The 24155-nt window shown below is 31.7% G+C and overlaps 1 protein-coding gene across 1 annotated transcript in view; it reads right to left on the bottom strand.

Moving 5' to 3' along the window:
* EXOC6B (exocyst complex component 6B) overlaps window positions 1–24155 on the bottom strand; it is a 519851-nt gene that overhangs the window by 247600 nt on the left and 248096 nt on the right. The window contains exons 9-15 of the mRNA XM_015587609.2: window positions 17921–18004; window positions 17508–17554; window positions 16072–16192; window positions 7483–7554; window positions 6655–6752; window positions 4953–5058; window positions 3975–4084 (exon numbers count right to left, since the gene is read on the bottom strand). Coding sequence (XP_015443095.1) covers window positions 3975–4084; window positions 4953–5058; window positions 6655–6752; window positions 7483–7554; window positions 16072–16192; window positions 17508–17554; window positions 17921–18004 — 638 coding nt within the window. The remainder of the gene's footprint in view (window positions 1–3974; window positions 4085–4952; window positions 5059–6654; window positions 6753–7482; window positions 7555–16071; window positions 16193–17507; window positions 17555–17920; window positions 18005–24155) is intronic.

Here is a 24155-nt window from a genome sequence, read left to right as displayed (position 1 = left end):
AATTAAGGCAAGGCAAATAAATAAAAGGTATCTGATTCAGAAAGAAAGTAGTTAAACTATAACCATTTGCAGATGACATGATCTTATATAGAGAAAACCCTAAAGACTCCACCAAAAACTGTTAGAACTAATGAATGAATTCGGTAAAGTTGCAGAATACAAAATCAATATACAAAAATCTGTGTTTCTATACACTAACAATGAACTATTTGAAAAAGAAATTAGGTAAACAATTCCATTTACAATAGTATCAAAAAGGAAACAATATTTAGGAATAAATTTGATCAAGGAAGTGAAAGATTTGTACACTAAAAACTGTAAGGCATTGATGAAAAATTGAAGACACAAATAAATGAAAATATATCCTGTGTTCATGGGTCAGAAGAATTAATATTGTTAAAATGTCCATACCACCCAAATGAAGTACAGATTCACTGCAACCTCTATCAAAATTCAAATGGCATTTTTCATAGAAATAGAAAAAAGTCTTAAAATTTCTATAGAATCACAAAAGACCTGAATAGCCAAAGCAATTATTGGAAAAAAGAACAAAGCTGAAAGCCTCACACTTTCTGATTTCAACGATATCACAAAGCTATGGTAATCAAGATAGTATGATATTGTCATAAAAATAGTCACACAGACCAAAGAAAAATAGAAAACCCAAGTATATATAGTCAACTAATTTTAGACAAGGGTACAAAGAACACATAATGTAGAAAGGATAATCTGTTTAATAAATGGTGCTGGGAAAACTGGATATTTACATGCCAAAGAACAAAACTGGATCTTTATCTTTCGCCATACACAAAAATTAACTTGAAATAGAATAAAGACTTTAATATAAGATTTGAAACCATAAAAGTCCTAGAAGAAAACATACGAAAAAGCTTCTTGACATTGGTCTTGGCAACGATTTCTGGGATATGACACCAAATACACAGGCAACAAAAGAGTAAATAAACAAGTGAGACAACATGCAACTAAAAAGCTTTGTAGAACAGTCAACAAAATGAAAAAGCAACCTATGGAATGGGAGAAAATATTTGCAAACCAGATATCTGATAAGGGGTTTAATATAAAAATTTATATAAGAAACTCACACAACTCAATAGCAAAAAATAAAAATAAATAACCCAACTAAATAATGGGCAAAGGACCTGAATAGGCATTTTTTCAGAGTAGACATGCAAATATTCAATGGGTATATGAGAAGGTGTTCAGCATTACTAATTATCAGATAAATGCAAATTGAAACCAGAATGAAATATTACTTCACACTTGTTAGGATGGCTGGTAATAAAAATACAAGAGATAAAGGTATTGGCAAGGGTGAAAGGCAGAAAATCCCCCCAAACTGAATATTTATTTTAAATTGTCAATCTAAAAATATCAAAGAAAGTTTTTAGTTAAAAACTTAATATATTCAAGCAAGAAAAAGATTTCTGAACATTTTGCTCACATTATCCCTTTACTGTATTACCTTTCCTCCAAAAGATAGAAAAAGTCACTATGCAATGTTCTTATAATAATTTATATACAGTATGTTATGTTACTAACAGTACCCTAGAGACCATTCTCTGATATTAGGTCATGGGAGCGGGGGAGTACTGGGGATAAAAAAAATATAATCTCAATCTAAGAGAACATTTCTATAAAATCAATCTCATTTTCAGAAGAAAGAACAAATTAATTGTACAAATTAATTCATCTTTTACTTAGTAAGAATGACTATCAAACAAATTACTCAATTTTAAAATATGCTTATTTTCGGAGTTGCCTGGCATACCATATATCCCTTCACTCATTCATTCTTTTCTTTTTTTTTTTTCTTTTTAATTTACTGAATTGGATGCAGAAGATATTGTGTTAACCAAAACATAAAATGTTTCTACTCTTCAAGAGGTCTTTTCTAACATCCTCAATTTGTCTCAAGAGTTAATTCCTACATTGTTCCTATATGTCTCCATCATAGCACTTATCACCAATTGTTCAGTTCCTCAATTAGATTAGGTACTCCTTGAAGACCAGGACCATATTTTCAGTATCTCACTGTCCTCATGACCAAGCACCATCTGACAAATAATAGATTACTCATAGCATACAATGAATAAACCAATAAATAAACAAGGGAACCTATAGTCTAGCCCACACAGAAACACATAGACAAGTAGAACAACAAAACCTAAGATGCACTGGGATAACAATACTCATAGGATACCCAAGTAGCACCAAGGAGTCACTAGATCACCTCGAAGGAAACAGAAGTGGTCAAAAAGGCTTCATTCAGCACATGATGTTTAAATACTATCTTGAAGGATAGAAGCTAGTCAAAAGCACTAACAGGGAAAAATGATTTCAAATAGAGTCATGAGCAAAGCCAGAGAAGTATAAAATAGCATGTTATGATCAGAAACCAGCAATTACATTGGTATGACTGAAGCATAGGTGACAGGGAAATTACCCTGGAATATGAATCTGGAATGGGTATGGGGGTACTAGGTCAAGGGTGGGAAAGGAGGCAGGTAAATAAATATGTCAGGCGAGAGTAAACTTTGTCTTGTAAGCCATGAGGAATCCCTGAAAAGGTGAGAATAAAATTAAAGGATAAGATTTGCTTTTAGAAAAATTATTCTAGGGGACATACAGAATAGAATGAGAAAGAAAAGATAGGTGGTTGGGAAAGTAAAGGTAGAGATAAAAAAACAGTTAGGAGACTACTTAAACAGTCCAAGTCAAATATGTTAAGAGGACTTTAAAGAAAAAAAGAGCTGAAAAAAAGAATCAATATAATCTTGCCATCAATTAGATTTAAGGAAGCTCGTTTACAAATAAGCACGGCCCTCATTTGTTAAATGGAAGTAATTAGTGCTTATCTCAGAGAAATATTATGACAACTATCTGAGATAATATATGTAAAATACTAATACAATGACTGCCAAAGAATAAGAACTCCAAACATGGCAGCGATTGTTTTATTGATGCTGATAATATCAGATTTGAATCCAGCTTGAACATTTACTCCCTGTGTGACAATGATGAAGTTGCTTAATTCTCTGCCCCACCTTCCTCCTCTGAAAAAATGGAGTATGCTTCCTAGTATCCCACAGGTTAAGTACTATTTTGAGTTTTACAGATATAACAACATATTTGTGAAGTTTATAAGAATTTAGACAAATGTCTGAAACTTTATTTTTAAGAAAAAGACTTATTAAAAGAAAATAGGAGCTGAAAATGATACTCAGGTTTCTGATTTGGGTGAATGGTGATATTATCATTCATTCAGAGGAAGAGGTTCCCTTAGAAAGCCAATCATCATGACTATTCTCCCTCAAATCCTTTAAGATGAACTAAGTGTTCTTCTAGGTGTTTTGAAAGTATACTACGTATATTACAACACTCACCTTGGTATATTTTAACTATTTTCATGTCTATTATCCTCAGAAGATACTGACAAAGCTAAGGGTAATAAAGAACTGTGTCTTTTATTTCTACATTCTCAAAAAGCATGATGTATCTGGTATATAAATAGGCTTAAAATATGTAAGCTAAATAATTAAAGATAAATTAAAGGAGATATGGATACATCCTTTAACGAGTCCAGAGAATATTTGGAAAGAAGGGTATTTCCAAAGGATTTTACCTGCTATTATTCATCAAGTAGAATGTAAAAACTAGTTAAGTTATGCTGCTCTTTTCTAGTGAAGTCTCACTAATAGAAAGTGTTGAAATGTAAATCTGTAAAGCAAATGGTAGAGAATAAACTAAGTAATACAAACAAAAACAAATTATTCAAAAGTTTCCAACTTTCCCTTTCATTATGACTATATAAATATAGCAGTGCCATGCTGTGAAGGGCTAATACTAAAACTTTCAAAATCAGAGATGAAAGGAATAGCAAAAGTTTTCCAGAATATTTATGTATATAGTCATAATCTCACTATTTGTTACGTTTCCACTATTTCATACTATACCTTAGATGAAGGTCTTCTGAAAACTTTAGACAAGCGTAGATAAATTCCTTAATTTGGTTGTAAACTTTTGGCACAAATTCAGAAAAGGGAAACTTTTTTGGAAATGGTTGCTGTAAATACAAGAATTAATGAAAGCCAAGTCACGAATGAATATATATTGAAGACATTTGTAAATTAGTTAAAATGCAAAAGGAATTTTCTTCCACATTGTGAACTATCAGCTTAATGACCTCAATTTAAGAAAGTATTTCCCTAAGTTTCCCGATACTAAAAACAATAAGATATAAATTTAAATAAACAGTAATTCAAATGTCCTCCAAAACATGAAGGGATAAATTGTGGTATGTATTCAGCGGTTAAAAAAAAATCTATTGATAACATGCAACAACTTGTATAAATCTCAAAAGCAATATGCTGAATGAAAGAAGCGAATCTCAAAAGGTTGCATACTGTATAATTCCATTTATGTGGCATTCTGGAAAAGGCAAAAGTTGATGGATAGCAACCAGATTAGTGGTTGTCAAAGACTGGGATGAGGGGAGGTATTGATTAAAAGGGGGCAGCATGAAGGAATTGGAGAGATAATGGAATTGTTCTGTCATTATTGTGGTAGTACACACATGATTTAATGCATTGTCAAAACCAACAGAATTATATAGCACACAAGGTGAATTTTACTGTATGTTTTGGGGAGAAAAAGTCCTAAGAGTATAATAAAACTAAGTATTTTGAAGCATAAACCAAATTGAAACACTCCCAGCAATCCCCCCAAATACTTCAGAGGAAATAGGACCCCGAAGCCATCTACTGATTCCCAAAACGAGAACTTCTGTTCAAAGCTCAAAAAGCATCCTCTGAAGGTCTTCTAGAGTTCCAACCCACTGAGTTAGAGGTAACGCCTTTTATAAGACTGATACACTGAAAGCTTGTAGAGGATGCCAAATTAAACACAGAAGTTTATTTTAAAGTATTCCTTACCTTTTCCAGCTCTATATCTTGGAATGGGAATTGTCCAACCACCTTTTTATACACCTCTTCACTTGTTACTGGTATAGGACTGTAGTTGTCAGAATCAAGTATGTTTCTATAAAGAAAATGAAGGAAGAAAGCAAAGGAGGGAACAAGGGATGGAGGAAAGGAGGAAAGAAGGAAGGGTTAATCACTGTAGTGATCACAAGAAATTTTCAAGTGAACACCAATGGTTGTATATATTCCACAACCCAAAATAGAAGTCTATTCCTTCTAGAATATAGCTATTTGGCTTCAGATAAGAATGTCTTTAAAAGAAGACAAAGAAAACTACATTCTGAAACAAATGGAATGCAATTATAAACATGATCTCACAGCATTTGAGATTTACAGATGAGACAGAAAAGTTTAAGGCAACATGTTGAAGCCTTAAGGCGACTAAGAAGTAAACAATAAAAGAATGTGTGCTCTGGAAAAGGCAAAGAGGTTTTATTTGGGTTTTTTGTATGTTTTTAAATAATATATATCTGAATATGTTCTTTAATCCTATACTAGATCTTCTTTTCTAACTTTCAAAATTGACAGATGAGAAAAAGTAACTTCTATAACAAATTACATTCATTTACTTCATCTACTACTCTATATTAAGGATAATTTTTTTTTCATCCATTAGGTTCTGACTCCTTAACTAGACTGGGGTTCTATAAAAGCAGAGATACTACTAAAATCAAAACAAAAATTTACTGAAGAACAGACGCTCTTAAGACCATGATTATATTATATTATTAATTTTCAAGGCTTCTATATAGATTATTCTCCATCAAATACAATTCTATCATTAGATAAATCTGGTTTTTAAAAATACAAATGTTTATATTAATATATAAATGAGTTTCATTATGTGAATATCAGAGATATGTTCATAAATTGTGAAGAGTAAGCTTAAAGGGGCAATGTAAGATCTTAAAGCTATAAAAATTTGAAAACAGGGTAAGCTGATCTAGGGAAGGGGTCTTGAAGTAAGCAGGAAGATCACTTTAAATAAATGAAAAATGGTTCAAAAGGTGAAGAAACTCATGACATGGGGTGTATGCCAGGAAAACAGTCCAAGGAGACATTTGTAAGTGGGAGATATAACAGAATAACTTTCTTATTGTTGTATCCATGTTACGTTAATTATTTAAATAATATACTTCAAATATTGGATTGTAATAGGACTCTTCTCTGTGGGTGGAGAAGATGAGGAATCACATAAGTGAAGTCTTCGAAATAGGTTTCAAAGAAACTAAATTATTTAAAAGGGCTCAAAAGTTACTAAAATATGAATGAGTCGTAGACTAGGCATGTTTCTCAAAGAGAAAACAAAAAATTGAATAAGAAAATACAAGATGATAATGGATAGTATAAACCAAGGTATTTGACATTTATTCAAAGGAATTTAAAAAAAGCCACAATGGGATTTGGGGACTCCCACATGCTAAATACTAACACGATGAGATTGGATATCTGGGGAACATTATTTGGGATATCACTGTAATTCACTTGAATTAATCAATCATAACTTGGATCACAGCTCGAAAATACAAGCCATGTATACATGTTGCTCATTACATCTGAAAAAACTTATACATAAACACATGTTGTACAACATGTTCATGCAAATGAGTGTGTGCGTGCACACATACACAGAGGACTACAGATAACTTCTTACCTGAAAATACTTGCCCACTTCTTTAGCAGAGTTTCACTATATTGATCTCTGATTTCTAACAGCATATCAAAAAGTTGATTTACAGGAAAACCATAAACCTGAAACAAAATAAGAAAATAGCTTCATTATATAAGGTTGCCTTTTTTAGCAACTTAAGTGATTAGGCACTGAAAATATTTGTGCTCTTTGGTCAACAATTTAAATGAAATCATGCTAAGAATCTTTCATTCTCACCCAGTATCTAGTACTCAAGAATTAAAAAGACACATACCAAAATATTTAAGCCAGTCAGAAAAAAAAGGTGAAAATTTAAATAAATATATACAGGATACAACGTCAGCTAAGCTCTCTCTACGACTCCTCCTGTCATGCTTAGCAACCATAAGGTGTAGGCGAAGAATTTGACAATGCTACCAACCTCACCCACTGTTCCAATGCTGTTCTACTGATGTAATATGTGGTTCAAGTCAATAGTTATTCAAGATGGCAGTTAAGAAACTCTAAAGTCACTCAGGCAGTATATCTGAATTAAAGACATTTTGAAAAACTAAAGTAATGGCTGGTTCAATTAATTGATTTGCTCTAAGGAGAAAAAAAAGGGGATGGGAACTATTTATGGGAACATAAATAGTCAAGGTGATGATATAGAAATGCTATAAAGAGATAAAAAAAATCTAGCTCTAGGCAAAAAAAAAAAAAAAAAAAAAAAACCAAACACACACAACTAAAAACTAAAAGGTACTTATTCAATCTTAGGTCCACATTGAAAAGATTTAGATCTGATGAAATACTAATCTAGGTAGGTATGTATAAATGAAAGTCACAAACCTGAAGTGTATCAGCAAAAAGCACAATGAGGTTCTTCAAATCCAATACGAGGTTTGGATCAGAGCAGTAAGACTAAAGGGAAAATAAGACAATTAGGAAAACATCTTAATTATTAGAAATAAAACTAAATTTTGATTTATTTGTTTAATGCTTCACCTGGTGAACATCCTCTAGAAAGGGTCCAACCCTTTCTTGGTTTAAGGTAACACCAGATTTGGCCAGGGAAGAGCTAAGTAGAAACTCTAGTAAGCCAGGATCTACATTTTTAACACTTGGCAATTTAAAAATACACTTCTAAATAACTCTTCAGTTAAAGAATAAATCAAATGGACACTGAAGATTATTTTTAAATAAACAACAATGAAATACTTCAAAACCTATGAAATGTGGCTAAAGCCATTTTCAAAATAAATTTATTTCTTCTATGTAAACCTTAGAAAAACAAAAGGAAAATAAACAAAATAAGCACAAACTCATTAAGCTAGGCCACAAAGGCCAAAATAAATCATAAATGAGAGAACAAATTGATAAAATTAAAAGCAGAAATTAATGACAAAGATGCCATGAAAGATTTGATCAATTAAACCAAAAGCTCAAGTTAAAAATAATATTAATAAAATAGACAAATTTTTGGCAAGTCTGATTAAATAACAAAAAGAAAACAAAACTAACCAATACATGGAATACAAAAGAGAAAATAAACATAAATATAGAGGAAAATACAAATTATAAATAAAGTTCACTTATAATATCATAACATATTTGAAAAGTGAAGTGACATGGAAGATAAGATTCTGTGGGCAGGATACAAGGATATATATGCCACTATTTTAAAAGTTCTGTGATTTTGATATTCAAATTCTCTTAGAGTTTGGTTACTTACTCTCTATTTGATATCTCAGTTCCTGAAAGAAGTGTGTTAAATTCTTCCTCAATGGTTTGTCAGTTTCTCTTATTACTAACACTTTTTGTCTTTATATATATTGGTGCTTGCTCTGTCCCCTGTAAATAGGCTATTATCTTTTTGGTGGGTTAAAACTATTATCAATATAAAATGTTCCTTTCTTCTCTCATTTAATGGTCTTCAACTTCAATTCTATTTGTCTTGTAGAATTATGCTATTTCTTCTCTTTATTTTAAATCTTTTTAGGTAACCTTAATGTATGAATATCTCTTAGTAACCAAACTATAAAACTTTCTAACTCTTTGACATTTCCCATGATTACTGACTATCTGGACCTATATCAGCCAGCCATTTCAAGTTTTCTATTTACAATGATTTCCTCTTTGCTTTGTTTCCTTTCATGTTTTTCATTGGCTAAATACTTTTAAATTATCTTATAGCGATTATTAATGTTATATACTTCCTGTCCACTGTTTATTTGAAGTAATCTGGAATTTATATTTTAAAAACTTTTAAACATTAAGCTTTTCCTTTGTAGGGATTCTTAGTAGCATTAAACTTTTCAAATAAATAATCAGTTATTTAGATTTATCTATGAGTTTTACTCTCTTTTTTTTTTTTTAACACATTTTATTTAATCCTACCCCATCTTATATTTTGGATTTCTTTTTCAATTTTTTTGTAGAACACCAATAAGAAAGGATAGGTGTAGCATAAACTTTGAATCCTGATACGTTTAAAAATGCCTTTCTTTTGCCCTTAAACTAAAATATAAAATTTCGGATGTGAGAAAATTGTCTGCTGTTATTTACCCAGCTTGATACAAAATGCATCCTTTCAACTTTAATAATCTAGTCTTTCTTCACAAAGAATTTTCCTTCTTTCATTTCTTTAATTACTGAAGTCGCTACCTTTGTGACTGTCCTTTTCTTCTTAATCTCTATTAGATACAACCAAAACTCTCCATGAATTATCCGTGTTTCTTAACTTCCCTTTCCTATTATCTCTCTGTGTCTTTGTGCTATATTTTCGGATATATATTTGACTTTATCTTCTTGATCACAGAATGATATGCAGTTTTATCTGTTTAATTTTTAAATTAAATTTCATCAATAACCATGGTAATCATAAATTTCAATGAAAGCAATGTTTACCTTTGATTTCCACCATTCTTTGGCTTGCTTCCTTCCTTTCCCTTCTTGCTACATTTTTTAAATTGTGACTATAGTATATACAGAGAAAAAAATAAGACCTATATGTACTATTTTACCAGGCAAACAAAACTGAACAGCACCAACATGCCAGAAGTTCCCAGAGGTACTAATCACAACTGCTTTCTTCCCCACTCAGGGAAATAATATCATGCCTTTTATGATAATTTCCATGTCTTGCCTTAGTTTTTTGTTTCTTTGTATGTTTTAACTTAATAGACTTTGTTAGAGCAATTTTGCATTTATAGATAAATTGGGCAGAAAGTACAAAGAGTTCCCATACACCCCTATACAAATATACTCTAGCTCCCTTTCCCCTATTATAATGTCTTACATTAGCGTGGTACATTTGCTACAATTGATGAGCCAACAGTGACACATTATTGTTAACTAAAGTCCATAGTTTATATTAGAGTTCACTTTTTGTGTTTTATAGTCTATGGCTTTTAACATATGTATAAGATATAAGTATAAAGAGAATTGATTCTGTATAATAATTTTGTACTAGGAAACCTGCTAATCTCTTCTATTAATTGTAGTAATTTTCCATAAATTCCTTTTTACTTTCAGTGTACCAACATATATCATGTGCAAAAATTAGTTTTATTTCCTCCTTTCAAAGGTTTATTTATTTATTTTACAAAACAGATACAACTTCAAGTACAATAAAAAATAGGCGCAATGGTAATTAAATATATTTGTTACAAGTTTTTAAGGATGACTTTTATCAGATTAATAAAATTCACTTATGATTCTAATTTACTGAGAGATTTTACCATGAATTTATGGTATGTTTAATTAAATGCTTTTCTTTATCTACTGAATTTTATAATTTTTGTCTTTTAATCTATTAATGCATTAAATTACATTAACAGACTATAATATTGAAACAAGTTTACACTGTTACTATAAATTCAATATGTTAATGTTGTTTGTAAATTGCTGGGTTTGGTTTTCTAGTATTTTGTTTAGGATTTCTGATCTATATTAATGAATGAGCCTGATCTATATTTATGAGTTCATAAGTTCTTATACTATCCTCATCTGGTTTCATAATATCAAGATTATACATACTTCATAAAAGGAGTTCGTTCATGTTTCCTCTTTTCAATTCTCTGAGAGTTTATGTAAGATAGGAACTGAGGATACAACTCCCTAGGCATGGGAGATTTCTTTGAGGGAAGAATTTTAACTGCTTTTTCTATTAACCTGAAAAGAATAGTCCTTTCTAGCTTACTGTGGGTAGGGTACCATTTTAGACTCTCCATCTTGGGCAGGCCCAATAGGCTGTCAAAATCTAAGTTCAAATTGTCTGGACTAACAAGTGACCTCAAGGCAAAGGCAGCTTAAGTGTTTTGCCTATCTGTTTGGACTCTCAAATTTCCTTTGGGTTTGGCCTGGCAATTCCCTAATATCCTTACTAAGTGCTCTGAGACTTAAAGAACATCTTATATTACATAAATACATATATACACATACATAAAGTAGCATTTTTAGTTATTTCCAGCTGAATGGTTAGTATGAATAACCTAGCCTCCTATATTCCCAAAATGAGAAATGATTACTACTTTGTAAATGTTTCTCCTAGACCATGAATTATTTGTATTGGCCAAAGAATAGCTAGCTATTCTCTTTGTTTATTGTTGTCTTCTATTTGGTGTAATAGGTTTTCCTCAAATATTTTAAGACTCTTGGCTGTTTGTTCATGTTTTAGAATTAAGGACTAGGTTGATTAGTATGAATAACTGGTATGGGTTTCATCCTCTGCAGTTTTAAGTCGGTTTCCCAAAAATCTGACTACAGGCTCTTTATACATGGGTGGAACAGATGAATCACTTTCTTCAAAAAGCTGTACTACAGAACTTCGCTGATCATGCTACTGTCTTTATGTAGATGGCAAGGCTGGCCAAAGGAACTGGGTAAGCAGCTGGCTGGCTAAGGATTTTGGAAAGCAGAACTCTAAATAGTTTCCCTCATGATTTCTCTTAGTAGGCCCATTCTTGATCATTATATTTGTTGACTCTGAATTTTGAGTGTTCCTACATTCCACTTGGAACAATGTCTCCTACTTTGACAATAACCACCCCTACTACATTTAATATAATTATTTCTACTACATTTAATATAATTATTCTAATTCCATCTGTTTTCTAAGTTCAAAAAAATTTTTCAAAACTTCTAGCCTTTGACAGTACTTTGCAGAGTTTCTCTTTTTAGTTTGTTTTTCCCCCATATTATTTCAATAAGAATCTGGTGAGGAGATCTGGAAGACATATATGCTTAGTATAACCTTTGATTCAAAAAAACAAAATATGTGTGTGACAGGGGATGGATTTGAATGTGGGTGTGTATAAAACCATTATCACAATGCACACTCTTCTCTACCAAATAACAAAAATGTATAATTTTTAATATCTATAAAACATGAGTTTTTCTGGCCACACAGAATTACTTTGTTCCATAATTTTGAATCTTAAAAATATCTTTTCATTATTGTTAAATGATCTGTTTATCATACTATTAACAATCATTTTAGCAATTATATTAGCGGATCTAACATTGAACCATTCCTGATATGATGTATTAGCATGTTATTCTTTTAAGATATTTGAATTTTAAGTGAGATGGATTGTATAAGATGTTCATTTTGTTTTGAAATCAGCATGAGACTACTACACACATTAACATCTGAAATATTATCTTCCAAAATATTTCCAATTTATGAAATGACAAATAATCAATTCAATCAGAAAAAGTAAAGAGTAGTTTAAAATAGGGATATAGAAAGTTTGAAAAATATTTGAATTTTTGACAAATAAAATAATCACTCAGATACAGAGTTTGTTTCTGAAATTTGTTTTGATGTTTGGGTTGTTCTTATTTTGCTTTGCTTGCTGGGTAATATAACACAATAAACAGTATCATGAAATAGAATTAGCATCTGTAGCATCAAGTACTCTGTCTCATAATGGATAAAATGGTTCAGTGAGTAAATGTGGGTGATGCTAAGTTATATTTTAATAGTTCTCTTGAGATACAATTCTCATACCATACAAGTCACCCATTTAAAGTACATAATTAATTTTTTTAGTATTTTTGTATATTCGCAGATACAAACAAACATAACCACAATCAATTTTAGAATATTTTCTCCACCTCAAAAAGAAACCCTGTGCCCTTTAAGCCACCTTCTTACTTTTCCTACCTAACTCCCAGCCCTATGCAACCACTAATCTACTTTCTTCCTCTGCAGATTGATGCTGAACTATTGGAGGAGGTGGAGCAGGCATTTTCATTTATTCTTCAATTCAAAGAAACATACAGTCAATCTACAAGGAGTAACTTCGTTAAGATTCATTTTCTCCATACATTTACACTTTAATTATCACACTTGGAAAGTGTCCTGCCCCTAATCACATCAAATGTTTTTTTAGAGTGTCCTATAGATTTGTCATAGTCTCAAATGTATCAGTCACACACAAAAAGTTAAGAACTACTGCTTTACATAAAAGAGATTGCTTAGAAGAAATCTAAGTTTTCTAAAAAGAAAACAGCTTATTCCAGAAAAGAAACTGGTAAAATCAATGAAATGGAAGACATAAGATAAACAAAATCAAGGACTTCTATAGAATAAGAGCAATACTAGTTAATATATATGATTAGGGGGGAAAAAAATCTTCCTCAAAATATTACCTGAAAAAAAAAACAACAAAAAATGAAGAACCAAAAATAGAACTTAGATGGGAAGCATATAAAATATTTTTCCAAAAGATATGAAAGGAAATAAGTGAAAAAAATACATATATTCCTGGTTAAAAAAAAAATACCAGATATTGAAATATGTCAATTATCTCGAATTAAATTTACAGATTTACTACATAGTATACTATAGTTCAATTTTGGTGTCAGGGGATAAGAGGTAGAAGGGATGTGACAAAGTGATTCTCAAATTAATCTGGAAAAATAATAATATAAATAGCATATTTTTCAAAGGATTTCAGAGGATATACACATCCTATAAGAAATTAAACCATACTATATCAGATGTAACAATCAAAACAATGTTATATTGGCTCAAGACATACAGAGAAGAAAGAAAAGGGGGGTGGGTCATAGAGCCTAGAAACAGAGTTTAGTATTTATATAACATATTATTACAAGATAAAGGTGGCCTTCAAAATATGTTGAGGAAGAACAGATGTTATGGACTGAATATTGTGTCCCCAAAAATCCATATGATGAAACCCTAACCCCCAGTGTGGCTATATTTGGAGATAGACAGTTAATTAAGATCAAATGAGGTAATAAGAGTAATAAGGTAATCATCTAATGGGATTGATGTTCTTATAAAAGAATGAGGAGACACTAAAATACACCTGAGGAAAGGCCATGTGAGGACATGACAAAAATGAAGCCATTTACAAACCAGGAAGACAGTCCTCACTTGAAACCAATCATGCTGGTACCCTGACTTCAGCCTACCAGCCTCTAGAACTGTGAGAAAATAAATTTGTTGTTTAAACCACCCAGTCTATGGTATTCTGTGATGGCAATCCAAACTGAATAAAACAATAGATTATCACAAGAATGTTATTGCAACTGATGAATTGTTTTAAAAATAATTAAAATACAGAGCCCAACGTCATACCCTATACTAAAATAAACTTTTTATGTTTGTAATTTATATGTAAAAAAGAAACTATAGAAATACTAAAATCAAATATAAAAACATAATTACATATTCTTTGGAATAAGAAATATAAATTATAAAGTTAAATACATCAACAAATTTAACTACACAAAAAAATTTTAAACTTCTGTAAAGCCATGGAAAAGCAAAACAAAGTTAGAGACACATGAAACTAAGAAAAAATATTTACAACCTATATGTCAGACTAGAGATTAACATTCAGATTAAAGGCTAACACCTATGTTTTGCTAATAAATAATAAAATATAAAATGCCTATTAAAATATAAGGCAATGCTGATGAATAGGATATTCCAAGAAGACGCACAAATAACTAAAACACATGTGAAGAGATTTTCAATGTCAGTACTAACCAAAGAACATTAAAATAAGATTTAATTTCTGACATATTAGGCTGGGAATGATTTTTCTTTTTACAGACAACCTTCTGTGTAGTAAAAGAAATAAGAAAATAGAAATTCTAACAGATGATACTTAGAGTGCTAAATGGTTCTATATTTTTGTAGAGCAAATTAGCAATATGCATCCAGAGCCTAAGAAATATACAGATCTTTTAACTCACTAATTTACATCTAAGTATTTATCCTAAGTGTAAGCAATTGTGCAGGGATATTTTTATAAAAATATTCACTGCAAATTTTATAATAGCTAAAAAAAGTTTTTTAAAAGCTTATCAAATGAGTTTTTTGTAAATGGCACATTCCTACAACTTACCCTACCCCCACTCCAAACTATAACCAAAAATAAAAGGCAAAAAATATTTGCAATACATTCAATAATGGCATATCCTCTTCGGTTTCAACTTATATAATAACAAATCTCCTAGGCTTTGCTACTTGGATGGCACAAAGGCATCTAAAAGTAATCATATCCAAATGCAACTCATGAACGCCCTACTCCAAACCATCGAAACCAACACCATCATCCAAGTAAGGAAAGCATAAACCTAGGCATTGCCTTGACACTTCTTTTACCCTTATTTCTTATATCTGATCAGAAAGTACAACTAATCTTATTTCCTAAAAGTTTCTCTAATTCATCCACATCTCTTCATAATTACTATCATCCCTTGGTCCGACTGTCATCATCTCTTGCAGAGAATAGTAGACTACCCTATTAATTGTTCTTCCCACATCCATTCTCACCACTCATCCATAATTTACCCAGAATATCTTTTCAAAATGCAAATCTGATAAAATATATCAATAAATCAGAGGAATTCATAATTAGGTTAACTTACTGATATGTTGTAAACATTTTTTTCAAAATGTAAACTATAAACTCCAAACCAGTATCAACAGGCGTTATAGCAGACAATATGCAGTAGTGGCTAAGAACATGGGCTCTGAAGTCATAATGTCTGGGTTTAAATCCAAGCTCCACTATTTACTGAGTAATAGTAGACTGGTTACTTAACCTCTCTAAAGTTAAGTTCCCTAGACTATAAGGTAAATATAATAATACCTACTTTATAGGGATACCGTGAGGATGAAATATATACGAGGTATACATAACAATGCTCGAGACCATAGTGAGCAATGAATAAATGTTAGCTACTGTTTTCTTTTGCAAAGAGCATCCACAAAAGTGGGCTCAGTGTTAGAAAACAGCAATTTGAAATGGCTACTTCCATATGTCTTTGAAGAACATAGCTCCAAATGGGTGATTTCATATGATACACATGATTACATTAAAGCACTAAAACAATGAATAGTAAATAGATAATAAGCTCGAAATAAGAACTTCTCTTGGGCTTCTTACATACCGAGTGGGTACGGAGTGCTGCGATGGTTTTTGAAAGTGCCATTTCCCATAGTTCATCGATGTAGGCTCTATTTACTAAGCCCTGGGTCGTATGTAAAATATGATCTTCAACCACAAAAAAGCTAAGATTGAGAAGAAAAGAAAGCACAGCTATAAGAAATTACAGTTTGAATACTATATCCAGGGTTTGACAAACATTAAGAGCTGCCATCAAATTCTAACAGCCATTTTTTCCTAAAAAAAAAGCTATTCAGTTTCATAAATGAAATCGGATTTCTTGGACTTAGAATTATGCCCCCGATCATGATATACTCAACAACTTTTACAGAAATTAGAGTTACATTTCTGTTAAATGTTAACCTTGTTATACAGCAATTTAAAAGGAAGGAAAATGTTTATAGGTAAAGGAGGCTAATTTCACTATATTAAAGATATCAGGTCATTAATACATTTTTAAAAACCGATGATTTTAAAGAGACAATGAAAGCTAAAATACATATTTTTTAAGAACCCAATACACGAAATATCGAAATAATTCCCCTTATCGTTATATAGACTTCTTCATTCAAGTGTTGAAAAGATGTCTTACAAAGGTTAAAAAAAATGCACACTTATTTTTTAACATTCAGTTGTGACTTTTTATTCTTATGCATTTAAAATGTATTGTCAGCTATCTTGCCTAAATGTTTATATTAATTAAACAATTATTTAAATAGGGAATATTTATTACATATTTTAATTAAAACTATCAATTATATTAAAACAATCTTAATCTGAAAATAAAGAAAGAAATATCAGGGAACAATCCAATTTACTTCCGTTTCTTTTAACTACAACGTCATTATTTTGCAGTTAGAATAAGATGCCTGTGTTTGGGGTGTTTATCTGGGACCTGCAATTTCATACTAGTACAGATACTCTAGATGATGGTGGCAAACTCTATAGCCCATGGGACAAATCTGGCCCACTGCATGTTTTTATAAACATTCTTTTATAAAATATAGCCATTCACTCATTTACATATTGTCTCTAGCTGCTCTTGCACTGTAACAACTGAGCTGAGTAGTTGTAACAAAAAACCTTATGGCCTCCTAAGCCTAAAATACTTTACTATCTTGCCTTTTTAGAAAAAGTTTGCTAACTTTTGTTGATTATTTGGTTCCCTCTTATCAAGAATGGATAAACAGAACATCAAATATAATAAGATTATAATTCAATGTTTTTCTCCCTTTATCCACAAAAAGCACTTTCCAATAATAATAATGAAATCAGTAAGACATTTCTTCAAAATCATCAGAAAGTCAAAACTAAATCTTGTCTAAAGAATTAAAAAAGAAAATGAATTTCCCAATGAAAACTTGATTTATTTTTCCAAGTCTCAAAAATCTATGTATTAAAAGTGTATAAATTTAAATACACACACATACACATACCTACCCTACAATTTGATTAAAATATTTCCTGTAGCCATCTAAAGTTTCATGCTGTAACAAAGCAAAGAAGAAAAAAGTTATTGTTTCTGTTTTGATATATTAAGAGAGTTAGTACCAGTTATTTAATTTCTTAAGACTCAGTTCTCAAGACTATAAGGTAAATATAATAATAGTAACTACCTTATAGGGTTACAGTGAGGACGAAATGAGACAATGCATATCTAGTACTTAAAACAATGCCTGACACACAGCAATCAATGGGTGTCAGAGTTGCTATTTTCTTACTGTGAGTTACATTTATCAAAAGTGGTCTGGTACTGACAGTAAAAAATTATCTAAAACACATATGCAAAATAATTAAAAGATACTAGGGAAGAATAGTGACAAAAGTGAGAAAAGGGAAGGCAGTGATCCTACCATGTTAGATGGAGGCTGGAGCACCAAACGGGCCTGTTTTCGCCTCTGTTTTCGGTAGTAGTTCTCAAATGTTTCCCGGGCACCCTGTAAAATAAACGAAAGTCTGACACAATTGGACCGATTACTCTAATATTTCATGGGAAAAGAGATGCTCCCAGATCTGGAACTGAGGCAGCCACACATTTCTCAAAATTTGCTATTTTAACAATGAAAGTCATAGAAAAAGTAAAAATAACTATCACCATTTATTGCATCTTACTTAGAAATCCCACAGGGATGACTACAAAAAATTCTTAAGAGGAAACTACCAGAATTCAACCTCTGACACACCAGAGCTGGTTTCTGAATCAACCATCACAAATTCACAAGAATGAGAACAAACCAACGTTCTCATAGGGTATAACAACAGTTGAGAAAATGTTCCTTAAAGAACTTCACAGATCATTTCAGGAGAAAAAATGTCCAGAATAAAAATAAATCATAAGCAATGGGCCAAAGAGAGACAGGAAAAAAGGAGGAACTGAAAACAGTAAATCAGTCTTTCCAGATAGAATATATAATCTAGCATAGGACTAACACCAAAAAAAAAAAAAAGAGAGAGAAAGAAAGAAACAAAGCACTGGAAATTCTTATGCAGTTTCCAGTTTTCATTTAGGTTTCTGGGTTTAAACTGAAGGGAGCTCTAGTGAACAAGAGCTGGCTCATGAGCTCTGAAACTGGGCTGAATAGTGTCCTCTCAAAATTCATGTCCTTCCTGGGGGTCTCTCAATATGACCTTATTTAGAAATACGGTCATTGTAGATGTAATTAGTTAAATGAAGATGCAGTCATACTAGAGTAGGGTGGTCCTTCATTCAATATAACTGACGTCTTTAAAAGAAGAGTAGAAAAGACACAAAGATAGAGATACAAAGGAACACCATGTGGTGACACAGCAGAGATTAGAGTAGTGCAGCAGAAAACCAAGGGGCATCAAAGATTGACAGCACCACCAGAAGCTGGGAAAACACAAGGATTCTACCCAGAATGCGAGAGGTAGAATGGCATCTGGCACCTTGATTTTTGGATTTCCAGCCTCCAGAACTGTGACAGAACAAATTTATGTTGTTTAAAGCTACCCAGCCTGTGGTACTTTGTTATAGCAGCCCAAGAAAACTAATATAAGCTCAAAGATTTTAAAATATGATTCTTTCATTACGAAATTCTACTCTCAATTGAAGACTTCTCTGAATAAACAAGGGTGGAAAGGGAGAGACAGCACTGCACAGTGGTTAACACCACTGATTTGGGAACGAGATGATTTCATTCAAATTGTGGGTCTGGCCCTTACTAGTTCTAAAACTCATATGACTACTATATAACTTCCCTTTCAAATTTAACTTACACTATTTAATTATTTAACTTTCACAAAGAGAGGTGCTGTGGTTTTCTCATTTGTAGAGATGACAACCACACATAGTTGCTATGAAGATTTTTAAATCAAAGTTTTCAGAACAGTTGCAAAGCTTTTATTTTTTTAATTTTTTTACAAAGCTTTTAGAAGTGATAAATAACCATTATGAAAGTGCTTATTTACAAATTAAATAAGATAAAATTGATGATGAAAGTAGATTCCCTGCCCATATAAGAAAGTATAAACTCCCTGCAATATCTAGTTCAGTCTAAAGAATTTTATCCAATGACTTCTTTGAACTGGGAAAGTTGATTTAAGGTACTAAATCACGCAAACTCAATAGTGCAGCTGAGGAGTTGTCAAACGTTTTCTGTACAGGGCAGGGTAGTAAAGATTTTTAGGCTTAGTTAGCCATACAGTCTTTGTTGCAACTACTTAGCTCTGCTGTTGTGCAAACGTGGCCATAGACAAAAAGTGAATGAGTATGGCTGTTCCAATAAAATCTTATTTGTAGAAATTTCAAATTAGAATTTCATATAATTTTCACCTGTCATGAAATATTGTTTTTCTTTTGATTTTTACCAACTATTTAAAAATAGAAACCATTTTTGGTTCACAAGTCATACACAAACAAGCAGCAGGCTGGATTTGGCCCATGAGTCACCGTTTGTTGACCCCTGGTGTAACTTAAAAACAAAGGTTTTAAAATGTTAAAGTGATTATAACTATACACACCTGAGTTTTCCTGGCTGTAAAATGAAATCAAACATTAAGACAACTATTTCAAGGCTTTCTTAGTCCCTAAGTTAATGAGGTAGCAAATGATTCTATTTAAAAAATAAGAAGTGGAAACTGCCTGTTGGTTTGTTAGTTATTCCCTACTTGTCACCATTTCACAGGGTAGTGGTATTATTAAATGTCAATTACATTCTGTACACAGTAAAGGGCTTTTCATTTTAAGGTTAACAGTCCTAAAGGCCCTTTATTATTCTGGTGTGATGTTACATATTCAACATGCTTTGGAGCCAAAATACACTTAGCTGAGAATTTAGGAAAAGCCTTCTCTCTAATTAAGACCACAATATACTAATTTAATTATTTATTATAAATGATAGAAAATATACAAGATGAAATGTTATTTAAAAACTAAATCATGAATCTCTACTTAATTCTAAAGTAGATACAGTTTTGCCTTTCAAATATTCATTCAATAGACTAAAAACATAAGAAAAGATAAATTTATCTAACAGATCTGGCTTCCCCATTTACAAAAATAAGTTAGATTTTCCCTAGTGACTGCTAAATAAATTCACCTCTGATTATTCTATTTCCTCTGCCAATTTTGTCAACTCAATGCTTACAGGTGGAATTTGAGAAGCAGATGTGTGACCAGTTCAGCTGAGTAATTGATGAAATGCCTGCCTATTTACAAATAGGTCAATAGATGAACTGTACAGTTTGCCACCTCTGCCTCAAATTCTTTTAATCACTAATATGTTTAAAAAAAAAAAAAAACTCTATTGAAGATATAAACAAAAAAAAAAAAGCAGATAAATGAAAAATTTTTTTTTTCATTTTATGTCATTAGTATTACAGCGCTCCAAAGTCTTTGTAATAATTAATTAATACACACACTATCAGAGAAAAACAAGTCACTTAATATATTTAAAGTGCTTATTACCATGTGATAGACACTATGAATGGTCCCTGTCCTCACTGAATCTACAGTTAGAGTCTACACTGGAAGACTAGCAATTAAACAAGCAATTATATTAAAATAAACTATAGAATCCTATGGATTGTAGTGGTATATGGGTGTGTATGGGGTGCGTATGGGGTGTATGGGGTGTGTGTGTGTGTGTGTGTGTGTGTGTAATGGGTATGAGGAATGTCAGAGAAAGCGTCCCAGGAAAAAATGACAAACTCATAATTGAAGAATCAGTCAGAAAAATAAGCCAGGTAAAGAGGGAAAAGATGTTCCTCATAGAGACACAGGGGTGGGGCTCAAAGAAAAAAGGCATCACACTTCCCATGAACTGAAAGAAGTTTTTCATGGCTGGAACTTTGAGATATAAGGGAGAGGGATAACAAGAGATAAGGCTGGAAGGCTTTGTAAATTATGTTAAGATACTTGGCCTTCAACTCTAAAGACAATAAGAGTTTTAGACACTTGGAAGTTGTAGTTGAGTAGAATGAAGAAAGGGAAAATTAGATACAAAAAACATCAGTCAGAATCTGACATATATTTAGGAGGTGCAAGCCAATGATTGATTGGATATGAGTGGTAAAAGACAGGAAGGAAAGAAGGCTGATGTGAGGTTTCTAATCTGGGTAACTGGTTTGAAGGTGGTGTTATTTAATAAGAGATGAAACATAAGAGAAGGTATAGATAGTCAAATATTATTCATAGATTTCATATTAGCAAATTTGTCTACTTGCTAAAATTTACTTGTAACCTCAAAATCAATATGCGTGGCTCTCTCATAGTCATTTATGAAGGTGTACAGACTGGTGGAAATTTGAGTTTCCTGGATGCACATCTTCCTAGCTGAGGTCAAAAAAGGGAACGCTCTGCCTTCTTATTTCAGTTCACATACTATAAACAATTATCCTTTTCAAGTCTATCTAGTGCCACACTTTTTGCATTTTTGTGCTTCTTTTTTTTAAATCGACATATAATTGACATATATTAGTTTCAGGTGCATAACATAATGATTCAATATTTGTATATATTGTGAAATGATCATCATAATGAGTCTAGTTAACATCCATCACCACGCACAATCAAAAATGTTTTTTTTTTGTGATGAGAACTTTTAAGATCTACTCTCTTAGCAGCTTTCAAATATATGTACAGTGTTCTTAATTATAGTTACCATTACATCTCAATAGCTTATAGATTTTATAATCTTTTTAACTTTTTGACCACTTTCACCTAATTTCCCATTCCCCAATCCTGTTTCTGGCAACAACCAATCTGTTCTTTATATCTGTGAGTTCGGTTGATATTTTTGTTTGTTTTTTTAGATTCCACATAAGTGAGATTATACAGTATTTGTCTTCATCTGTCTGACTCATTTCACTTAGCATAATACCCTCAAGTTCCATCTATGTTGCTGCAAAAAGCAAGGTTTCCTTTTTATGGCTGAATAATATTCCATTGTGTATATATACCAAATTTTCTTTATCCATTCATTCATCAATGGATGATTAGGTTATTTCCCTATCTTTGCCATTGTAAATAATGCTGCAATGAACATGGGGTGCATTTATCTTTTCACATTAGTGACTTCATTTTCTTCAGATTAATACTCAGAAGTGGAATTGCTGAATCATATGGAAATTCTATTTTTAATTTATTGAGGAAGCTCCACACTATTCTCCGTAGTGGCTGCACCAATTTCCATTTCCACCAACAGCACACAAAGTTTCCCTTTTTTCCACATCCTCGCTAACACTTGTTATTTCTTGTCTTTTGATAACAGCCATCTAACAGGTGTGAGTCTCATTGTGGGTTTGATTTGCATTTCCCTGATGATTAGTGATGTCGAGCACCTTTTCATGTACTTTTTCATGTCTTCCATTTTTGTGCTTCTTGTTGGTGATTTTCTATTTTAAATGGCCCCAAAAATATTACTAAAGTGTTGTTGAGCATTCCTAAGCTCAAGAAGGCAAGATGTGCCTTATGGAGAAAACATATGTTTTAGATAAGCTTGTTCAAGCAGGAGTTATAAGGTTGTTGGTTGTGAATGCAGCATTAATGAGTCAATAATACATACTGAATAATGTGTCCTTAAAGAGAAACATACATAAAATAAGGTTATGAATTGATTGGCTGATGAAAATGTGATCAGAAGCTCATAGGAACTTAACGCTGTATTTCTCCTGGGAACAATGGCTCAGTATTCATTAATTCAGTGTCTACAGTGACGTTATAGAACAGAACATCACTACCAAAAATAACAAAATTGACTGTATTTGGGGGACTGATGATAATGACCTCTGTATTAGACATGTAGAAAAGGCTAGGCTAACAATAATGGATTTCAGAATCATTAGCAGACAGATGGTAACTGAAGACTAGGAGAAAATGAGATAATCTAAGGAGTATCTCTATTATGAAAGTATAAAAAGACCTAATACAAAAACTCCAAGTGACACCAACAATTAGGAAATATATAACTTGTAATTAAAATACAACTTAAAATTAAATGTCAACTACTTAGAGATTTTTCTACTACTCAATTTAAAATGGACAGTCTTACCTAACACATAGCCCTCTTTTAATTCTTTGCATAGCACACATCTCCATCTGACATTATATTGGTTTTTTTTTGTGTATCTGTTTCCTTTCATTTGGATGCAAGCTCCATGAGAACAAGTTTTTTGTTTGTCTTGTTTCTTGTCGTGTTCTCAGACCCTAGAACAATGCCTGGCACATAAATGGCATTCAATATACATTTGTTTGACTAAATGATTAAAAGTATGCATAAAATATTAATCACTATTTTCTTTTGACTTCATTATTATAGTTACACTTTACCTTCTGTTGCAATTATCATTATAATTATTCCTATTTATCTCATCCTGTTGTTTTTCTACCTTCGTTTATTCTTTTAAAGAATTTTGTTCCTGTTTCATAAAGATTATGCCTTCTTTATACCAAACAATTTTCTAAAATTTCTTTTTGGTTCTTGTAGAAAACTATTTTTAGAATCACTTTTCCTTTGAATTTTTAGGATGATGTTCCTTGTCCCATTTTATTTAGTATGTTTTTCCAGATCTCATATTTTGTTTTGTATAGTTTCATTTTCCCAATTGCTCTATTTTGAACAATAGGAG

Source organism: Pteropus alecto, unplaced genomic scaffold (assembly GCF_000325575.1).
Source record: "Pteropus alecto unplaced genomic scaffold, ASM32557v1 scaffold131, whole genome shotgun sequence".
Classification (NCBI taxonomy): domain Eukaryota; kingdom Metazoa; phylum Chordata; class Mammalia; order Chiroptera; family Pteropodidae; genus Pteropus; species Pteropus alecto.
Note: the sequence above shows the minus strand (reverse complement) of the source record. Positions and strands in the feature narration are given on the sequence as shown.